Source organism: Pecten maximus, chromosome 5, assembly GCF_902652985.1.
Source record: "Pecten maximus chromosome 5, xPecMax1.1, whole genome shotgun sequence".
NCBI lineage: Eukaryota > Metazoa > Mollusca > Bivalvia > Pectinida > Pectinidae > Pecten > Pecten maximus.
In genome coordinates, this window is record NC_047019.1 from 37,360,976 (window position 1) to 37,380,327 (window position 19,352).

The 19,352-nt window shown below is 35.9% G+C and overlaps 2 protein-coding genes across 2 annotated transcripts; one reads left to right on the forward strand and one right to left on the reverse strand.

Annotated features, from left to right (window-relative positions):
* Nucleotides 1–62: 62 nt before the first annotated feature.
* On the forward strand, nt 63–11,362 carry LOC117327953 (coiled-coil domain-containing protein 58-like). Its single transcript, XM_033885214.1, has 5 exons — nt 63–186; nt 3,893–4,018; nt 4,943–5,089; nt 5,984–6,043; nt 9,995–11,362. The coding sequence occupies exons 1-5, from the start codon at nt 133–135 to the stop codon at nt 10,049–10,051; spliced, it is 444 nt and encodes a 147-aa protein (XP_033741105.1). The 5' UTR covers nt 63–132; the 3' UTR covers nt 10,052–11,362.
* A 2,363-nt stretch (nt 11,363–13,725) lies between these two features.
* On the reverse strand, nt 13,726–17,846 carry LOC117327954. The gene is made up of 3 exons (XM_033885215.1): nt 17,679–17,846; nt 16,094–16,193; nt 13,726–14,053 (listed from the first exon to the last, which is right to left on the reverse strand). Exons 1-3 carry the CDS (start codon nt 17,800–17,802, stop codon nt 13,849–13,851), a joined length of 429 nt encoding a protein of 142 aa, XP_033741106.1. The 5' UTR covers nt 17,803–17,846; the 3' UTR covers nt 13,726–13,848.
* Between the last annotated feature and the right edge of the window lie 1,506 nt (nt 17,847–19,352).

Genomic DNA, 19,352 nt, shown 5'->3' on the forward strand with positions numbered 1-19,352 from the left:
GAAAATAAAATATGTCAAAGGAGACAATTTATATAAGGAAAATGTAGTTATGTATGCATAAATATAGAAAAATTAACATGAAATTGATATTTACGTCATTTGGAGATTTACCGTGATTACCGTTTCAACAATATGGCTGCCCCCATGAACGAGGAATGTGACTGCAGTGATTTTATGAAATTTCAGGTATTTTGAAAAGATGAGCATTGATAAGTGATTTTGTACCTCTCTGTTTTCAATTATTGAAAAGATGTATGGCATGTTGTATTACATACATGTAATAGATATTTGGTAGTTTAGATCAATGATATGACTTTCGTCTGTACCACGAGTTTAGCACTGGCCGGTTCAAGAACGATAACCTAAGCTATCAGGGCGGTGATTCTTTGAGTTGATATAGTTTTAACCTTAATTTTGGTATTGTAAAAAATAAGCGAATCATAACATTAAGTCGACTGATGTAAGTCTTTTAATATATGTATATGTTCATTCATATCATCATAGTAACGTTATCGATAATGAACAAATAATAATCAAGTACGACAACTCTGCAATTAATACACATCATGACCTTTGCATTTGCATCATCTAAGGTCATCATGAAAAAGATGTTAGTCCCTTATGATATGTTAAATATATGAACTACTTTACACATTTACCAAAAATTATTAATTGATTGTTATGGATATATATAGAGGCCGGCTTACAGTAGGCCTATCAATTATTTATCTTAATGTTAAAAACATTGTTTTTAAGTATAATTTCCCATCAAAAGATGCCCATTATATGCAACACTATCCCAGTAAGATCCGGGGTCCTCCAAAGTTCGGTCCTCAGGCCGAGCCTTTTTCTGATCCAATAATGAAATAGATTGGATGAGTATTTTCAGAGAAATGTTGAAGGATATAATTATATATTTCGATAATATTTGTTGTTTACTTCCAGCACTTAGAAGCAGCCATAGATAAAATCAGTGATTATTTATGCAAAATTTCAGAAATTTGCCCAAAATCATTTGCTACAATAACTTAATCAGTGCTGTGGAATTAATTCAGTTTTAACAAATTTAAAAATTGAAGAGTTAGGAATTTTTTGAGAAAATAAATTCACAATAAGTTAGTCTAGTATTGTTAACTTGTTGTCATCTGACAGTGTTGTTACTTATTTGCAGGTTTAGCTGTATACATGTTTATATCAGGTTCTAAAAGATTAACATTTGATATGAGTTTGTGCAATCAAATTCCCAGGTTGCTAATATTTATTTTTTTTCCCTTTCTTTCTTTCGCTTTCTTCCACCCTCTTGCTATCCAATCTAAACCCTTCCTTCCATCACCAACTGTGTATTAGTACCAGAAAATGTATCATTTATCATATATATCAGCTAAATTTCATGTGGTATTGAGTGTACCTGATTCAGATGAAAATGTTCAGCCGATTGGCTGATTTCAGCCTTTTTGAGAATATCAGTGTAATGTAAACTTGTAATTTTTCCCATTGAAAAGATTGAGTAATCTAATTTTCAGCCTTTTTGCCCTTAGTCCATTTTCTTCTCTGCTGGTTTCACTGGTTGTGTCGGCGAAGGTAGCCAAGAATACCTTTAGAAAGCAGAAGGATTTGTGTATGTAATGTTAAATGTAAACTTTATTTATTTTACAACAATTGCGAAACAAGTTATATCAACTTATATTAATCACGCTTGTTGGCCCGGATGGAATCGTGCAGGGATCTTCCTGTGGGAGGAAACTGGAGTACCCACGTGGTCGGGTAGGTGACTCGATACCTTTCACGTCCGGTTGGGGAATCGAACCCCGGCCACCTAGGTGAAAGGCAAGTGTGTTACCACTGGGCCACCCGACCACCAAGGATTTGTGTTTTAGAAAAGCAGTCTACCTACATCAACAAGACCAGATAGGCCACATACATGTTCTTCATCTTACAAAACTCCACATTCTGTTTTTGTTGGTGTTCCTTATTATCATTCTTCTTTCTATCTTGAATTCTTTATCCCTGTCTTCGTTCAAAAACATGATACCCCCTTGTTAAGAAAATGACATAAGTTGTATAACTTTTGTCCAATCCATTTGCTTTTATGTGCAATAAAATTTATTTAAACTAAGCATTGTTAATTACTTATGTAACAGATAGAGACGGTTTCCAATCCCGATATGTACATCCCTGATTAAGTATAGTCGATCAAATAAAATTAATGTTTTGCAAAAACAGGTGCTGTTTGAATCAAAATAAAAAACAACTGCCTTGATCTCTGAACTGAAGTTAAATGTTGGTCAAGGTGATTCTCCTGCAATCTGAAGTTTTTCTTCGATATCAGCTATACATTGTAGGACATCAAAGAGACCAAAATGGATCTGCTGGCAATTAACTGCCTCCATTGTAAAACTCCCCCTCTTCCTTTCTTTCCTGTCTGCTCTTTCCTCTCCTAGATTTGTTTCTTTGGTACATGTCTCTTTGACACCTATTTCAATATGACACTGGCTTTCTGGCTGTTGGTGACCACCCCTTGTCACCTGTCCTCATACGACATTGGCTGTTGGTGTCCCCCTTGACACCTGGCTATTGAAAGGATGTTTAATCTTGTAAAAACAAAATCTTTTGGTCACTTATAAGAAATCTGATATGTTTGAATGTCAAATTTGGAATAAAGGCAAAAGATTGTTAGACTGGTTTAGGCCTTTATGCTTTTTAGCTCACCGGACAGGTCTGGTGAGCTTATGTCATGGCACGGCGTCCGTCCGTCGTACGTCAACATTTGCTTCAAATCACTACTTGTCATTAAGTTCTTATTGGATTTGACCAAATTTGGTCAGAAACATCCTTTGGGGAAAGGGATCAGATTTTGCATAAATGATTACTTAGACCCCTAAGGGGCCAGAGGGGCGGGGCTCAATCGGGTAAATTGATACAATTCCTTGAAATCGCTACTAGTCATGAAGTTATAAATGGATTTGAACTTAATTTGGTCAGAAACATCCTTGGGGGAAGGTAAACAGATTTTGCATAAATGTTGATTGTGATCCCCAATGGGGCTAAAGGGACATGGCCCAATAGGGGATATAGAGGTTATTCCCTTAATCGCTACTTGTCATAAAGTTAAGAATGGATTTGAACCCAATTTAGTCAGAAGCATCCTTGGGGAAAGGGGAACAGATTTTGCATTAATGGTTGCTGTGACCCTCCATCCCATAACCATGTATAGCATCGTTGGATGTTAAGGGATAAACACTTTTCTGATCTAAAAATAGGCTCAAGGGTCTCCCCACTCTAAGGGACTTTAATAGTTTCTTTTAACACAATCATGTTGTAAAAACAATCCCTGAGGTCTTCTCACACCCTTAGAGAGTCTGGACTTTGTTATTTCTTTAAGAAGTTGGGATCCCCACACTGTAACCATGCATATATTGCATTGTTCGAGATTGACAAATAAAGCTACGTATTAACGAATTGAACATGAACATTATTTTGGCAGTTGGTCAAATCCAACTAGGTGAGCGATACAGGCCCCAAGGGCCTCTTGTTTGTATTTTGAACTAATGCAAACATTTGATCGGATTAAAAGGGTTAGAAATGAAAATAGGGTAGGTATTTTGTTATTCATTTGTACATTGTATCTTTTTTGTCTTAATATGTTTTTTAAGTAACATTGTTACTCATATCATGATCACAAACACATGTTTCATGGAGTACAGTAGAGACGCAATCTAAATTCAAAATGCCTGAATTGTAATTCTTTCATTTTCTTGAACCCAAGTTGACTAGACAGTGACCCCTATCACAAATTACATGAGTATTATGTATGTGGAATTTGCTAATGGCCAAAGGACCTTTTCTTTTTATGGCTCTTTATAGAAGTGGATGTTTTTTCTTTATTTTATAGGAGGGTCTGAAGGCTATGCGTATGGTTGACGATAGGATAATACATGGTTTGAACACTGCAATACCCACCAAATTATTTGCACAGAAAGTAGATGTAACAGAAACATGTAAAAATCTTTATGAAGAGGTAAGATCAGCTGTACATTATCTGGAGAGTTTTACATTAAATTTTATGTGTTACATTATCATTAATTGACAATTTCTGTATAGATATACCTATGTAAAAAGCTCTGTTTTAGAAGACCATATAAATATCTTAACTTTGTTGTTCCTAACCATCGAAGTTTCAGTAAGTTTACTTGAAATATAAAATTCAGTTTTGGTCTTTGCTGTTTTTATTTTTCAATCCTTGCAATATTTCATTGATGCTAATTTCTGTAATCAACAAAGGTCAATGCCCAAATCTATTATTGTTATTAATATTTTTGTACCTACCTTGAACTTAAAGCAGATAAACTGAACACAAAGTATTAACAAAACAAAGCACTTTTGATGGAGACCTAGAATAAAAACAGATTTTCCAGAAAGGTAATCATGAATTATCTAATTGCAAACACAAAAAGGACTCTGGAAATTATTATATTCTAGGTGTATTTAGACATTTCTAGTGTGAATGGAGTGTTTTAGACATTTTTCGTTGTCTTGATTAACATTAAAGTCAAAACAACATCTCTCCATGCAGCAGGATCTACTCTATGGGGAAGGATGAAAGCTCACAGGTTGGACTGACTGGTTATTTTAAGGTGCACTGATTCTCAACATCCTGCAGTGCCATTGATAAATTACTTTTGATTGCAAGGAAAAATAAGCAGCTAATCAACTTGGCCTGCTTTCCACCCTTCTTAGTTCTTAAACACCTCTAAGGATAGTTCTAAATACACATGCACTAAAATAAATTGTCAGGTCCCTGTGGAAAATAAGGTACAACCTGACAGACTACAACAGGTTGTCATCAACATCCATGCTTTGTAAGCATGTAGGTAATTTACTAATGTTTCAGTTAGATCAAAGAAAATGTTAATCATTATGAGGTGTATGCTGTTTATTGCAGATTATTAAATCACACCAGGGAAGAGAGCGAGCGATACGTAAATGTGTAAATGAAGCAGCAATTAGTGTCAAAGAATTAAGTAAACAACGTGATAATGACATGGACAATATGGAGTTGCTAAAAGACTTACGGAAATCGCAAACAAAGGTAAAAATATTGACAGGTTAGGGAAGTTGATGTCATTTTAAACTTATGAAATTTTAAATTTCACTGATACACATTGTAGAAAATCATTTATATGGAGTCTCACTTATCGGATAGGGTTATTCCAGAAATAATAATATGAGAGGAACCCCAACATCCACAAATTATGCGTAAACCTTTTGACTTGATTGGGAACTGCTGATGTGATGAACCTCACCACGCTGTATTTCGGGACTGTCTGGGTGTCAAGTAGCAGCGGGGGCATTTATGTCTTACAGACATTTTCTAGTTTTTATAAAATTTGCACAGAAGCATCTTCTTAATATATTTTCATAAAAATTATATATCTCAATTTGCCATATATCAAACATATCTTAATTTATCTGTAGAAATCCCATAATTATCTAGCTAGATTAATTAAGAAATGTTTGAGCCTTACAAAAGTAATGACATTGTGTTCCCATCAGTATCTTCAGTACAGATTTCCCAATGCACTAGGTGGTCTAGTTTTATATTGGCTATTCCCACCAAGTTTGCTTGTCCAGAAGAAAGATATTTTGATGCTGAGACTAGTTCTTATCATTTAAAGGCATCAACATATACAGAATACCCATTTAACATGATATCTAGTGTCATACACGATATTCAGAAATGAATTAATAACTAAATGAGGAAAAGCAAAAGCACAATTGGTGATGAAATCCATTGTTACTCTGTTAACCAAATCTTATAAAACATATAAAGCATAGTATCAATACCCATGATTGGTTGTTTGACTTAATGCTACCATCACATTTGCTCAGTGTCATGGTTAATATTTTAACACATACCGGTATTTGAAGTTTCTTGACATATTCCATGAATACATATACATGTGGTATTTTATTACCTTTTCAGTTGCGGCTAATGAAATCAGAATTTTATGTAGATGAAGTTGTGAATGACAGAACATTTAAAGTAAGTAAGAAATTATAGCAATACATGTAGTTGATATACATAGTATTCTCTCTACCACAATGGTCCTCCGATCACCCCATACTGTCCAATAGTTGATATAAACAGTCTTCTCTCTACCACAATTGTCCTCTGATCACCCCATACTGTCCAATAGTTGATATAAACAGTCTTCTCTCTACCACAATTGTCCTCTGATCACCCCATACTGTCCAATAGTTGATATAAACAGTCTTCTCTCTACCACAATTGTCCTCCGATCACCCCATACTGACCAATAGTTGATATAAACAGTCTTTTCTCTACCACAATTGTCCTCTGATCACCCCATACTGTCCAATAGTTGATATAAACAGTCTTCTCTCTACCACAATTGTCCTCCGATCACCCCATACTGTCCAATAGTTGATATAAACAGTCTTCTCTCTACCACAATTGTCCTCCGATCACCCCATACTGTCCAATAGTTGATATAAACAGTCTTCTCTCTACCACAATTGTCCTCCGATCACCCCATACTGTCCAATAGTTGATATAAACAGTCTTCTCTCTACCACAATTGTCCTCTGATCACCTCATACTGTCCAATAGTTGATATAAACAGTCTTCTCTCTACCACAATTGTCCTCTGATCACCGCATACTGTCCAATAGTTGATATAAACAGTCTTCTCTCTACCACAATTGTCCTCTGATCACCCCATACTGTCCAATAGTTGATATAAACAGTCTTCTCTCTACCACAATTGTCCTCTAATCACCTCCCATACTGTCCAATAGTTGATATAAACAGTCTTCTCTCTACCACAATTGTCCTCTGATCACCCCATACTGTCCAATAGTTGATATAAACAGTCTAGCTCTCTACCACAATTGTCCTCTGATCACCTCCCATACTGTCCAATAGTTGATATAAACAGTCTTCTCTCTACCACAATTGTCCCCAATCACCTGCCAGACTGTCCAATAGTTGATATAAACAGTCTTCTCTCTACCACAATTGTCCTCTAATCACCCATACTGTCCAATAGTTGATATAAACAGTCTTCTCTCAACCACAATGGTCCTCTGATCACCCCATACTGTCCAATAGTTGATATAAACAGTCTTCTCTCTACCACAATTGTCCTCTAATCACCTCATACTGTCCAATAGTTGATATAAACAGTCTTCTCTCTACCACAATGGTCCTCTGATCACCCCATACTGTCCAATAGTTGATATAAACAGTCTTCTCTCTACCACAATTGTCCTCTGATCACCCCATACTGTCCAATAGTTGATATAAACAGTCTTCTCTCTACCACAATTGTCCTCTGATCACCCCATACTGTCCAATAGTTGATATAAACAGTCTTCTCTCTACCACAATTGTCCTCTAATCACCTCATACTGTCCAATAGTTGATATAAACAGTCTTCTCTCTACCACAATTGTCCTCTGATCACCCCATACTGTCCAATAGTTGATATAAACAGTCTTCTCTCTACCACAATTGTCCTCTAATCACCTCCCATACTGTCCAATAGTTGATATAAACAGTCTTCTCTCTTCCACAATTGTCCTCTGATCACCCCATACTGTCCAATAGTTGATAAAAACAGTATTCTCTCTACCACAATTGTCCTCTAATCACCTCCCATACTGTCCAATAGTTGATATAAACAGTCTTCTCTCTACCACAATTGTCCTCTGATCACCCCATACTGTCCAATAGTTGATATAAACAGTCTTCTCTCTACCACAATTGTCCTCTAATCACCTCATACTGTCCAATAGTTGATATAAACAGTCTTCTCTCTACCACAATTGTCCTCTGATCACCGCATACTGTCCAATAGTTGATATAAACAGTCTTCTCTCTACCACAATTGTCCTCTAATCACCTCCCATACTGTCCAATAGTTGATATAAACAGTCTTCTCTCTACCACAATTGTCCTCTGATCACCTCCCATACTGTCCAATAATTGATATAAACAGTCTTCTCTCTACCACAATTGTCCTCTGATCACCCCATACTGTCCAATAGTTGATATAAACAGTATTCTCTCTACCACAATTGTCCTCTAATCACCTCCCATACTGTCCAATAGTTGATATAAACAGTCTTCTCTCTACCACAATTGTCCTCTGATCACCCCATACTGTCCAATAGTTGATATAAACAGTCTTCTCTCTACCACAATTGTCCTCTGATCACCCCATACTGACCAATAGTTGATATAAACAGTCTTCTCTCTTCCACAATTGTCCTCTGATCACCCCATACTGTCCAATAGTTGATATAAACAGTCTTCTCTCTACCACAATTGTCCTCTGATCACCGCATACTGTCCAATAGTTGATATAAACAGTCTTCTCTCTACCACAATTGTCCTCTGATCACCCATACTGTCCAATAGTTGATATAAACAGTCTTCTCTCTACCACAATTGTCCTCTGATCACCCCATACTGTCCAATAGTTGATATAAACAGTCTTCTCTCTACCACAATTGTCCTCTAATCACCTCCCATACTGTCCAATAGTTGATATAAACAGTCTTCTCTCTACCACAATGGTCCTCTGATCACCCCATACTGTCCAATAGTTGATATAAACAGTCTTCTCTCTACCACAATGGTCCTCTGATCACCCCATACTGTCCAATAGTTGATATAAACAGTCTTCTCTCTACCACAATTGTCCTCTAATCACCTCCCATACTGTCCAATAGTTGATATAAACAGTCTTCTCTCTACCACAATTGTCCTCTGATCACCCCAGACTGTCCAATAGTTGATATAAACAGTCTTCTCTCTACCACAATGGTCCTCTGATCACCCCAGACTGTCCAATAGTTGATATAAACAGTCTTCTCTCTACCACAATTGTCCTCTGATCACCCCATACTGTCCAATAGTTGATATAAATAGTCTTCTCTCTACCACAATTGTCCTCCGATCACCCCATACTGTCCAATAGTTGATATAAACAGTCTTCTCTCTACCACAATTGTCCTCTGATCACCCCATACTGTCCAATAGTTGATATAAACAGTCTTCTCTCTACCACAATTGTCCTCTGATCACCCCATACTGTCCAATAGTTGATATAAACAGTCTTCTCTCTACCACAATTGTCCTCCGATCACCCCATACTGTCCAATAGTTGATATAAACAGTCTTCTCTCTACCACAATTGTCCTCTGATCACCCCATACTGTCCAATAGTTGATATAAACAGTCTTCTCTCTACCACAATTGTCCTCTGATCACCCCATACTGTCCAATAGTTGATATAAACAGTCTTCTCTCTACCACAATTGTCCTCCGATCACCCCATACTGTCCAGTAGTTGATATAAACAGTCTTCTCTCTACCACAATTGTCCTCTGATCACCCCATACTGTCCAATAGTTGATATAAACAGTCTTCTCTCTACCACAATTGTCCCCAATCACCTGCCAGACTGTCCAATAATATTGGTGAACTGGTAGATCTCGTCACTTTAACATGTTAAACTCATGAACAGTGGAGCATCGACATGTCTGTTCACGCTGTCCTTGTGTTCCTCTCCATTTACCATATTGAAATATGGAGGTTTTTAGTATCATGTTGGAGAATATCAAAGTCATTGTATATGTACCTGAATGACGTTTGTTCAGATGATAACATCCTTGTTTGTATGCATCTGTTTACATTTCTTTTACAGATTATAATGTTTTCTTCAAAAAGTACAGAAATATAAACATAACAAAAAAAATCTTAGCTGTTATGAAAATAAATTTGAAGTATGAACTGAGTTGCTCAATAGCTATGTACACAGATAATTGAATTCTTCATTCCCAAGTGGAGTCAACATAGTACTTAATGTTAAATATTTACTTTATGGATATGACCATTCAGGTGCTTGAGTTTCAATTCTTAGATACTTTTTAACAAGAGTGGTAATTTGTCTTTTTTGTTTTTCAGGCTTTTTACGAGCGTTGTGGAACAGCATACAAGTTTCCAAACAAACCTATACTGTGAAGATTGTGATAGACTTTCTTAATGGCAATTGTGTGTAAGGTGTTTATTTGCTGGAGGAACTTTTGAAAGAGAGTTTTAGAATCAATACATTGATAAAGATTTATTGTATTCATACACTGTGATTTGTTTTATAGGGAACAAGAGTACATATATATGTTTTAAATCAGGACAGTTGTCTGATAAATAATTGTACTTTACATGGTACAGTATTCTACGTTATGTAATGCAGAGTTATCTGCCCTTGTGAGCAAGTATTGATTGTTTCGTCATTTGTTTGTGAGATTAATGTCACGAAATTGTGAGAAATCAACATAATTTTCTTACACTAAGAATGTATCGTCAATAATACCTGTTCACAAGGGCAGATAACTGCATTAAGATACGACAGAAAAATAACAATTAAGTAATGTATACATGTGTGTGATGGGATGGCAAATGACTAGATCATTGTTTTAAAGTAACAAATGATGAATCCTCAATTGTAAAGAGAGTTGGGTTGCTGATTTTTGACAGTGACAAGTCTCACAAAAAACATGTGCTTCAACCACAAAACATGCTTCTAGGTTTGTTAAATACTTTACCTTAAATTAACTTTTAACTGGACCCTATAAGTGAACGGTTATGTTTTTGACAATCAAAACCCTAACAGGTGTCATAGTTCATTAACAATTTCCAGTTGATCAGACTTTATTTGAAAATGTAATACAGGTGTATTATTTATGTTTGAATTATAGCACAAAAATGTAAGTACAATGAATATTTACACAAATACAATATTTCCTGCCGTAAGCCTTGGGTCCATTATTTAACCTCTGACATAAAGGCATGGAGTGGGCAGCATTGTACCTGTAGGTAGCAGTATGATATTAGGCATCAAAATTAAGTCTCTGACCTCAATTTGCCATTTGACCTTGACCTTAAGTATCATAATATAAGTTTACATATCAGAGCCAAAGTCCTGTGTGGATTTGGTATGTTTATCATCACGAGACCATTTTGTATTGCGCACCAAATGGGGAGCACTGCATTTGTTCTAACAAAATACAAGTCTCGTTTATCAACCAAAGTCCTTGCATGCAAATGTGCAAGACATTTTGAAAAGTCGATTAGGTTTTTTGCCCACCCATTTATCATTTTCTACACAAGATACAGTTAATCTGATGTGTTAAGCCATTACAAGTTGAGTACATTACAATTTTCTGTGGAAGTTTTATTGTTATGGAACAAGTTCTGCAGATACATTACATTGTCAGTCATCATGTGTGCTGAAACAAAAATATATTTGTTTTGATTAAATTGATTTATACTGTAGATCTAATGGTGTTGTATTATATATAGTAAACTCCACAAGCTTCACGAAGTCAATTTAACGATATATGTACTGCATTTCAAAAAATGAGCCTATATATAATCTTTCATAATTTATAAATGTGTTTACACAACTAGGGACCAAGAGATTCATACACATCAAGATTGAGGAATATCCTTTCTGTGGTTTTCTGGACATAGCAATTACAAACTTCATTCTGTCAATATCTTAAGATGGCCACCTGTCGGCATTTTATTTTCACGATCAGTCTCAAAATTGGCATAAGTAGGGACTAACACATCAAGTTTGAAAATATCCTTCAAGTGCTTCTCGAGAAATATTGATAATAAGAATGGTGGATGGACCACAAAAATGTTAAAAATGAACTATCTATAAGCTCCTAGAATGAGTCCTACTATTGGATAGGACTCCAAAAAAGCAGTAAAGTTCAATTAAGGCGTTATGGATACTGCCTAAGAATGAAGAGAAGTTTTCGTTGTTTTGCAAATCATTGCCATGGGATCTTAAATGATGATGTTGCAGGCTTGTGATGTCAAATATACCCTACCTGGTAGTTTGATATAAATAAGTTAACAATGAAATTTTGCAGCTGTGTTTTGTCATCTGTCCAAACAGATCACACTCCAACAATTCAACATATATTTACATAGTTCCTATACTTAAATATATACCGTCATGTTTCCTTTTATGCTGAATTCATCAACTCCTAACATCCACAAGGTTTTCACACTACATATTCCAAGGTAGAGGGGGAGATAATAATGTAAAGGTGGAACAGTTCAATTAATGTTTCCAGTGTCAATAGAAAGTAGTTTAAGAAATTTGATAATAAAACAACTTCTTAAAGGTTTCCATACTGCAAAAATAAATAGTAGACTGTTCTGTTGATCTAGAATGTAGTTGTTGTGGGCTTGGTTAAACTTCTCATACTAACAAAACAATTCAGCAAATTATAGTCCCCAACTGAAAGAACTTTTATTAGTCAAAGAAGAAAATATAGGTCAAAGTGACCTTTTTACATACATATGACATACAACCTCACCTGCGTGGACTCGTCTTCTGCATAACAATTCTAGTGACAAGTAGTTTAGGAAATGGAGCTCTAACAATCTTTTTATCAAGGCCAAAGTCCTTATGTCCACTTTGATCAAAGCAACTTGTTTGTGCTTTAAAGAAATCCATGTGACCTTGAATATATAGGTCAAGATCATTTATTTTCAAAAATTTGTTGGGGTGTCATCCTATCTTGATTCTAGGCCTTCGAGATAATCAGTTGAAGTTATTTATCAGACCATCGTGTCATATGACCTTGAATAAGATTCCAGGGCATTTCCTTCTGCAAATTTTGTTGGCCATCATCCAAATAAACTACCAGCAAAATATCTTGATTCATGGCCTTCTCATTTATTCAGAAGTCATTTGAGGGTTTTAACAACATCACTCTTTCAGCCAAACATTTTAATCAGATGTCATTTGAATATTTCAACAAATTTGACCCCTGCAACCTTGAACATGGATCACTGTCATTTTGTTTTACAAGCTTTGTGTGGGTTTAATTTTTGAAAAGTTGGTTAAAGGGAAAAGTTGACAATGAATTGATGACAGACACTGCACCATAACATGTACTCATTTGGCACTTTAGGGTAGGTGAGCTAATACAATTTATGTACAAGAGAACCATGGGCCTTAATGGTCATCTGAGTTCTGATATATACTGATGGATGCTTTAAACAAAGATTAAATGCCGTTTGTTTTACTTTCATAAATCAAAATATGTTCATTTCTGAAAATAAATCTGTATTACAGTTCTTTCATAAACGAACCTGGTGTTGAGACCGGCAGAAACTTTGGTTATTCATGGGTACCAGTATTTCAAGGAAAATTCTTTGAAATCTAATACATATATATACATTCATAGCCATGAACTGGTCATGTTTCCTGGGTTTTCCACATTTAATTATTTTTCATAGAATATGATTTCTTTCGTAGTTCATGGTTTATGTCAAGTACTGGTAGCTATATTTGTTTTGTTTGTTTGCTGGGTTTATCAACCCCTAACAGCCAGGGGCATTTTGAGGCAGGGTCTCATTGTAGTAGTTGGTGACTACCTCACTAGGTGCCTACCTCCATTAAAGAACATACCTGAGGCCCACTGCATGCCATCCAGATCAATTAGAGTAGTGTCTTGCCCAAGGACACATGCAAATATGACAGCATAGACCGATCCATTTCTGAACTTCCCGAGAAACACAAAATGACATGGGTAGGGGAGCTATATTGATCCTGAATGTTACAAATCAACCATGATGTAACACTAGCATTGTAAAATGTAAAAACAATTTGTATGAGAAATGGTATACCCAGTAGTTTTATTAACAGCAATATTTACTACAATTTACAATCCAACATTCCACTCTGCATATACAACAATTAACAATCTACAAAATTTATACTGATGATCAAAAAATCAATCCTGATGATGCAATTTATTTTTGTCCAATTCTCTAGATCTGTGAGCGTCATATTTTATATTAGTCCGTTCCACAAATTCCTTGGTCTTTTTCCTCCTGACCCACATAAACATTAAATAAATGATGAAAAACAATACATTCATGATGGTCAGAAACATCCTCACACGAAAAAAGTCGTGTGCTAGAGACACGAGTCCAGATCTGAAAAGCAAACAACCAAAGGTTAAATGCATAGAGAAACAATATGATAACATGAAAGTACAATTGTATACAAAACAAACAACAAAAAAACATGCAATACAGAATATTGTTTGACCTGTTGTGGTGATCTCCAGTTATCAAATTGACAAATTTATTAAAATACAGATCATATGAAGATCTGAAGGTGGCCTGTTAGGGATCATGTTCAGTTGACCTCATAATATATAGAGGATATCTAACAGTGTCTTCAGTAATACCAAATGTATTTCACGAGTGGGGCTAATATTTTGATATTTTTCACGAGTGCGCAGCACGAGTGAAAAATATCAAAATATTAGCCACGCGAGTGAAATATATTTGGTATTACTGAAGACACTGTTAGATATTCTGTTTATTACATTTTTTATCAACGAAAACCCTACCCCGTATGCTAACTAGGCCTACAGCGAAAGTTTGCATACAAAAAAAAAGTAGTTCCCCCTGTCCAGGTGCTGACATATATGTCGGGCTTTCTGATTGGTCAATTGTTGTAGTATTTTCTAATTATTAATTTGATTGGTCAAATCAGCAAAAAATGATATTTTTTCACTAGTGAAAAATATCACTTTTATAGAATGAAAATTTTTTGATATTTCACTGGTAAAAATGTAATAAAGTGTACATATTATAATTATGATTTGTATATTTATCAAATTGATAACTATGGGTCAACATCTGAGTCAGTAGATTAACCATACAAAAAGAGTGACCATAACCAAGTAACAGGAAAAATAATTCAGTTTCTCTTATACTGTACCTGATACATGTGGAGGAAACAAAAAGTAGCCCTCGTGGGCATACACCTCAAAATAAATATTATAATACCTATTAACAAGAGGCCCATGGGCCTTAACGGTCACCTGAGATTGGAAATATTTCAGTTTATTTAATTGACCTTTTTTGAGCCCACCCATCAGCCCCTAGGGGTCAGTCAGGGCCAACAGGTGTATAACATTAAGCTGTCATCCAATGCTGATAATGTTAACAAAGTTAGAATGAATTCCGATAGAAATCCAACAAATAATAGTCAAAAATGTGACTTCCCTATATAAACTATAGTAAAATCTACCCCCTCCCCAGGGGCAAACTTGTGACCCCAGGGTCATGAAGTTCATTACATTAGTAAAGCACCATAAGACCCTTCCACCTATGAAGAGTATTTGATTCTACCTTATTTGGGTCTTGAAAAGTCTATTTGACCATTTTTAGCCCCGCCCATCAGCCCCTGGGGGTCAGTCAGGGCCAACATGTGCATACCATCAAACTGCCATCACAAGCTGATAATGTTAACCAAATTAGAATGAATTCCAATAAAAATCAAACAAATAAAAGCCAAAAATGAGATTTCCCAATATAAACTATAGTAAAGTTTACCCCCTCCCCAGGGGCAAATGTGAGACCCAAGGGTCAGGAAATTCACAATTTTGGTAAAGCACCTTAAGTCCCTTCCATCTATGAAGAGTGTTTGGTTCCATCATATCTGAGATTAGAAAAGATTTTTGAAATTTCAGTCAATTTGACCCTTTTTAGCCCTGCCCATCAGCCCCTGGGGGTCAGTAAGGGCCAACATGTGTAAACAATCAAACTGCCATCACAAGCTGATAATGTTAACATTAAGACTTTGTCTCAGGTGACCTAAAAATGATATATGGTTTCAACAAACCAGCCATTCTGGTTGGACTAAACCAGGGGGTATGTGTAAAGTTTAAAAAACATCCCTCCTTTCTTAAGAAATAGCGATAAAATGTGTTGTTTACAGGCAGACAACAAATGATGAATAGCCCAACACCTAAAAATTGTCATAATAAAGAAATAGTTTCTTCTTGTATCTTCATGTAAAGTGTATTACTGCATCACCAGGTTTGTAGTCAAACAGGACATTTTTTCCCACAGGCAGCCCAAAGTGGCCACTCAAAAACTTGCCCAACAAAATCGGATACATTCAACTTACACTTATTTGCCGAACAAATGCTGGCACATGGTCAAATTAAGAAGACTTACCCAACAAAATCTGGCACATGTTCAACTTTCTTGAAAAACTTTGTGCGGACAAGTAGTTGCTTTATTTCCGGTGTTGTATAGGTCTGATTAGATATACCACCTCCAAATAAAAGGAAAACATTGTTAATTTTCTGTCTATAAAATACCAAATTTAATAAGCAATAACTTCAGACAATTCTACTTGCTGATCAGATATAAACGAAATTTGGTCTGAACAGATTGTATAAACAAGGAGTGGCCATCATTTTATAGCCCAACAATAATCATGTATTAATTGAGAGATATAATGACATGGCACAAAATACCCAACTTACAGCAACCAATTGGCAAATGATGGCCATCTTAAAATATTTATCAAACAATCCTATGCACAACTATGGTAGTTAATTACCTTTAACAATTATGAAAGTTGTATATGGATCTAATAATAGGTAATTCTTAAGAATAAGTGGTTACAAAGAAACTTCAAATATTGAAATTCAAATGACTGCTGGTTTAATTGACATCTTACATACAAAACTCATAAAAATGTGGGAAGTATATAAAGCACACATATACTTGTATTTTATAAAATCATGTTCGAGTCCAGTGTAAAAGATTTTAATATCCTGAATCAGAAAATTAAACGAAACTAATACATAATGTGTCCAGTGTAAAAGATCTTAATATCCTGAATCAGAAAATTAAACGAAACTAATACATAATATACATAAAGTGTTTAGATCTCTTTTTGTTGAATTTCTTGGGTTTCCTGCAGAAATGAAAATGGTGATTTTGAATGCTATATTTATATCTAGAATCGGTGTAAATCGACAGGAAAAAAAACCGATTTAACAAAAGAAGTGTTTGTAATGGCCAAATGAGACACGAAAACTTGCCTATAGGCACCTGGCAGTCATACAGGCGGTAAACCTGTAATTAACTAGCCAGAGTTTCCTCTGGCCCTGACACCATATCTGGTGTAGCCCAGAGTTTCCTCTGGCCCCTGACACCATATCTGGTGTAGTCCGAGTTTCCTCTGGCCCCTGACACCATATCTGGTGTAGCCCGAGTTTCCTCTGGCCCTGACACCATATCTAGTGATATGGTGTCGGGGGCCAGAGGAAACTCGGGCTAACCTGTAGGCTGTAATTTAACTAGCGTTATGATGACGTCAAATATTCAAAAATGTTGTTTTGTATGGCATACTCAATTGTAATATAAAAATGTTGTCTCGCAAAATTGAAATTGTCTCGATTTTCTGAGGGAGTTGGAGTATACTCCAAATAACATATAAAATCACATTGTACTGTACAGGACTTGAGTGCCTCTTGTTCAGTGTTCAAACACTTCCTGCTCTCCACTTGTGTTAAGACACCGATATTGAATTTCTGGGACCGTTTCTCATTTTGCGTAATAGCCTTTTATATCAGGATTTAAAACATTTGCTCCTAAAGCAATATGAATTGTAGATTTCAATTTCAACCCTGAAAATCAAAACACTGAACAGCTAAGTTCAACAGACAGTTCAAGCGCAGGCCTGTGAAGGTGATGTAGTTAGGCCTATCGTATAATGCGTGTACACGCAATACAAGGTATGTCATACCTAGATTTGGAGTTACATGGAATTCTCTCGCCACAACAGGCCTAACAAGCTGTTTAGTACAACAGTTCTGTCGACATATTAATATTCTGCCAAGTACGTTGGCACGTGAAAATCTGTGAGCCATGTTTATGCTTTGACACAAGTCCCTGTAATATTTTTCACGATACCGGAGAGGGGAAAATCCGGATTTACATCCCCGATATAAGCCGAATATTCTATAGAACCACTCATTTCGATTCTAATTCGGCATGTGAATTTGAATTAAAGTCATGTTTTTCCATTTCATTTTCTTGTTATGTTTTGTAAACGGTTTGCATCTGCGTTTGCCTCGAAAGAGCCTGTCCAATATGCTTGATGGCGTTAGACAAGTTATATGAGTACGCACACGTAAAGATGTGTATGCACGTGTTTCAGAATGAATATCTATAATGTACTTTAGCAATTTTGAATAACGTCCCCTGCATATTTTCCCCGGTATAACATCCCTTACGTATGTTTTCCGGTATAACATCCCCTACATATGTTTTCCGGTATAACATCCACTACATATGTTTCCGGTATAACATCCACTACATATGTTTTCGGGTATAACATCCCCTACATATTTTCTCCGGTATAACATCCCTTACGTATGTTTTCCGGTATATCATCCCCTATATATATGCTTTCCGGGATATCATCCTCTATATATTTTCTGTTATAACATATCCCCTACATATGTTCTGGTATTTAACATCCCCTAAATATTCCGGTATAACATCCACTACATATGTTTTCCGGTATAACATCCCCTACATATGTTTTCCGGTATAACATCCATGTATATGTTTTCCGGTAAAACATCCCCTAGGCCTACATATGTTTCCGGTATAACATCCACTACATATGTTTCCGGTATAACATCCCCTACATATGTTTCCGGTATAACATCCCCTACATATGTTTCCGGTATAACATCCACTACATATATTTTCCGGTATAAACATCCCCTACATATGTTTTCCGGTATAACATCCACTACATATGTTTCCGGTATAACATCCACTACATATGTTTTCCGGTATAACATCCCCTACATATTTTCTCCGGTATAACATCCCTTACGTATGTTTTCCGGTATATCATCCCCTATATATATGCTTTCCGGGATATCATCCTCTATATATTTTCTGTTATAACATCCCCTACATATGTTCTGGTATTTAACATCCCCTAAATATTCCGGTATAACATCCCCTACATATGTTTTCCGGTATAACATCACCTACATATGTTTTCCGGTATAACATCCATGTATATGTTTTCCGGTATAACATCCCCTAGGCCTACATATGTTTCCGGTATAACATCCACTACATATGTCTCCGGTATAACATCCCCTACATATGTTTCCGGTATAACATCCCCTACATATGTTTCCGGTATAACATCCACTACATATGTTTTCCGGTATAAACATCCCCTACATATGTTTTCCGGTATAACATCCACTACATATGTTTCCGGTATAACATCCATTACATATGTTTCCGGTATAACATCCCCTACATATGTTTCCGGTATAACATCCCCTACATATGTTTCCGGTATAACATCCACTACATATGTTTTCCGGTATAAACATCCCCTACATATGTTTTCCGGTATAACATCCACTACATATGTTTCCGGTAT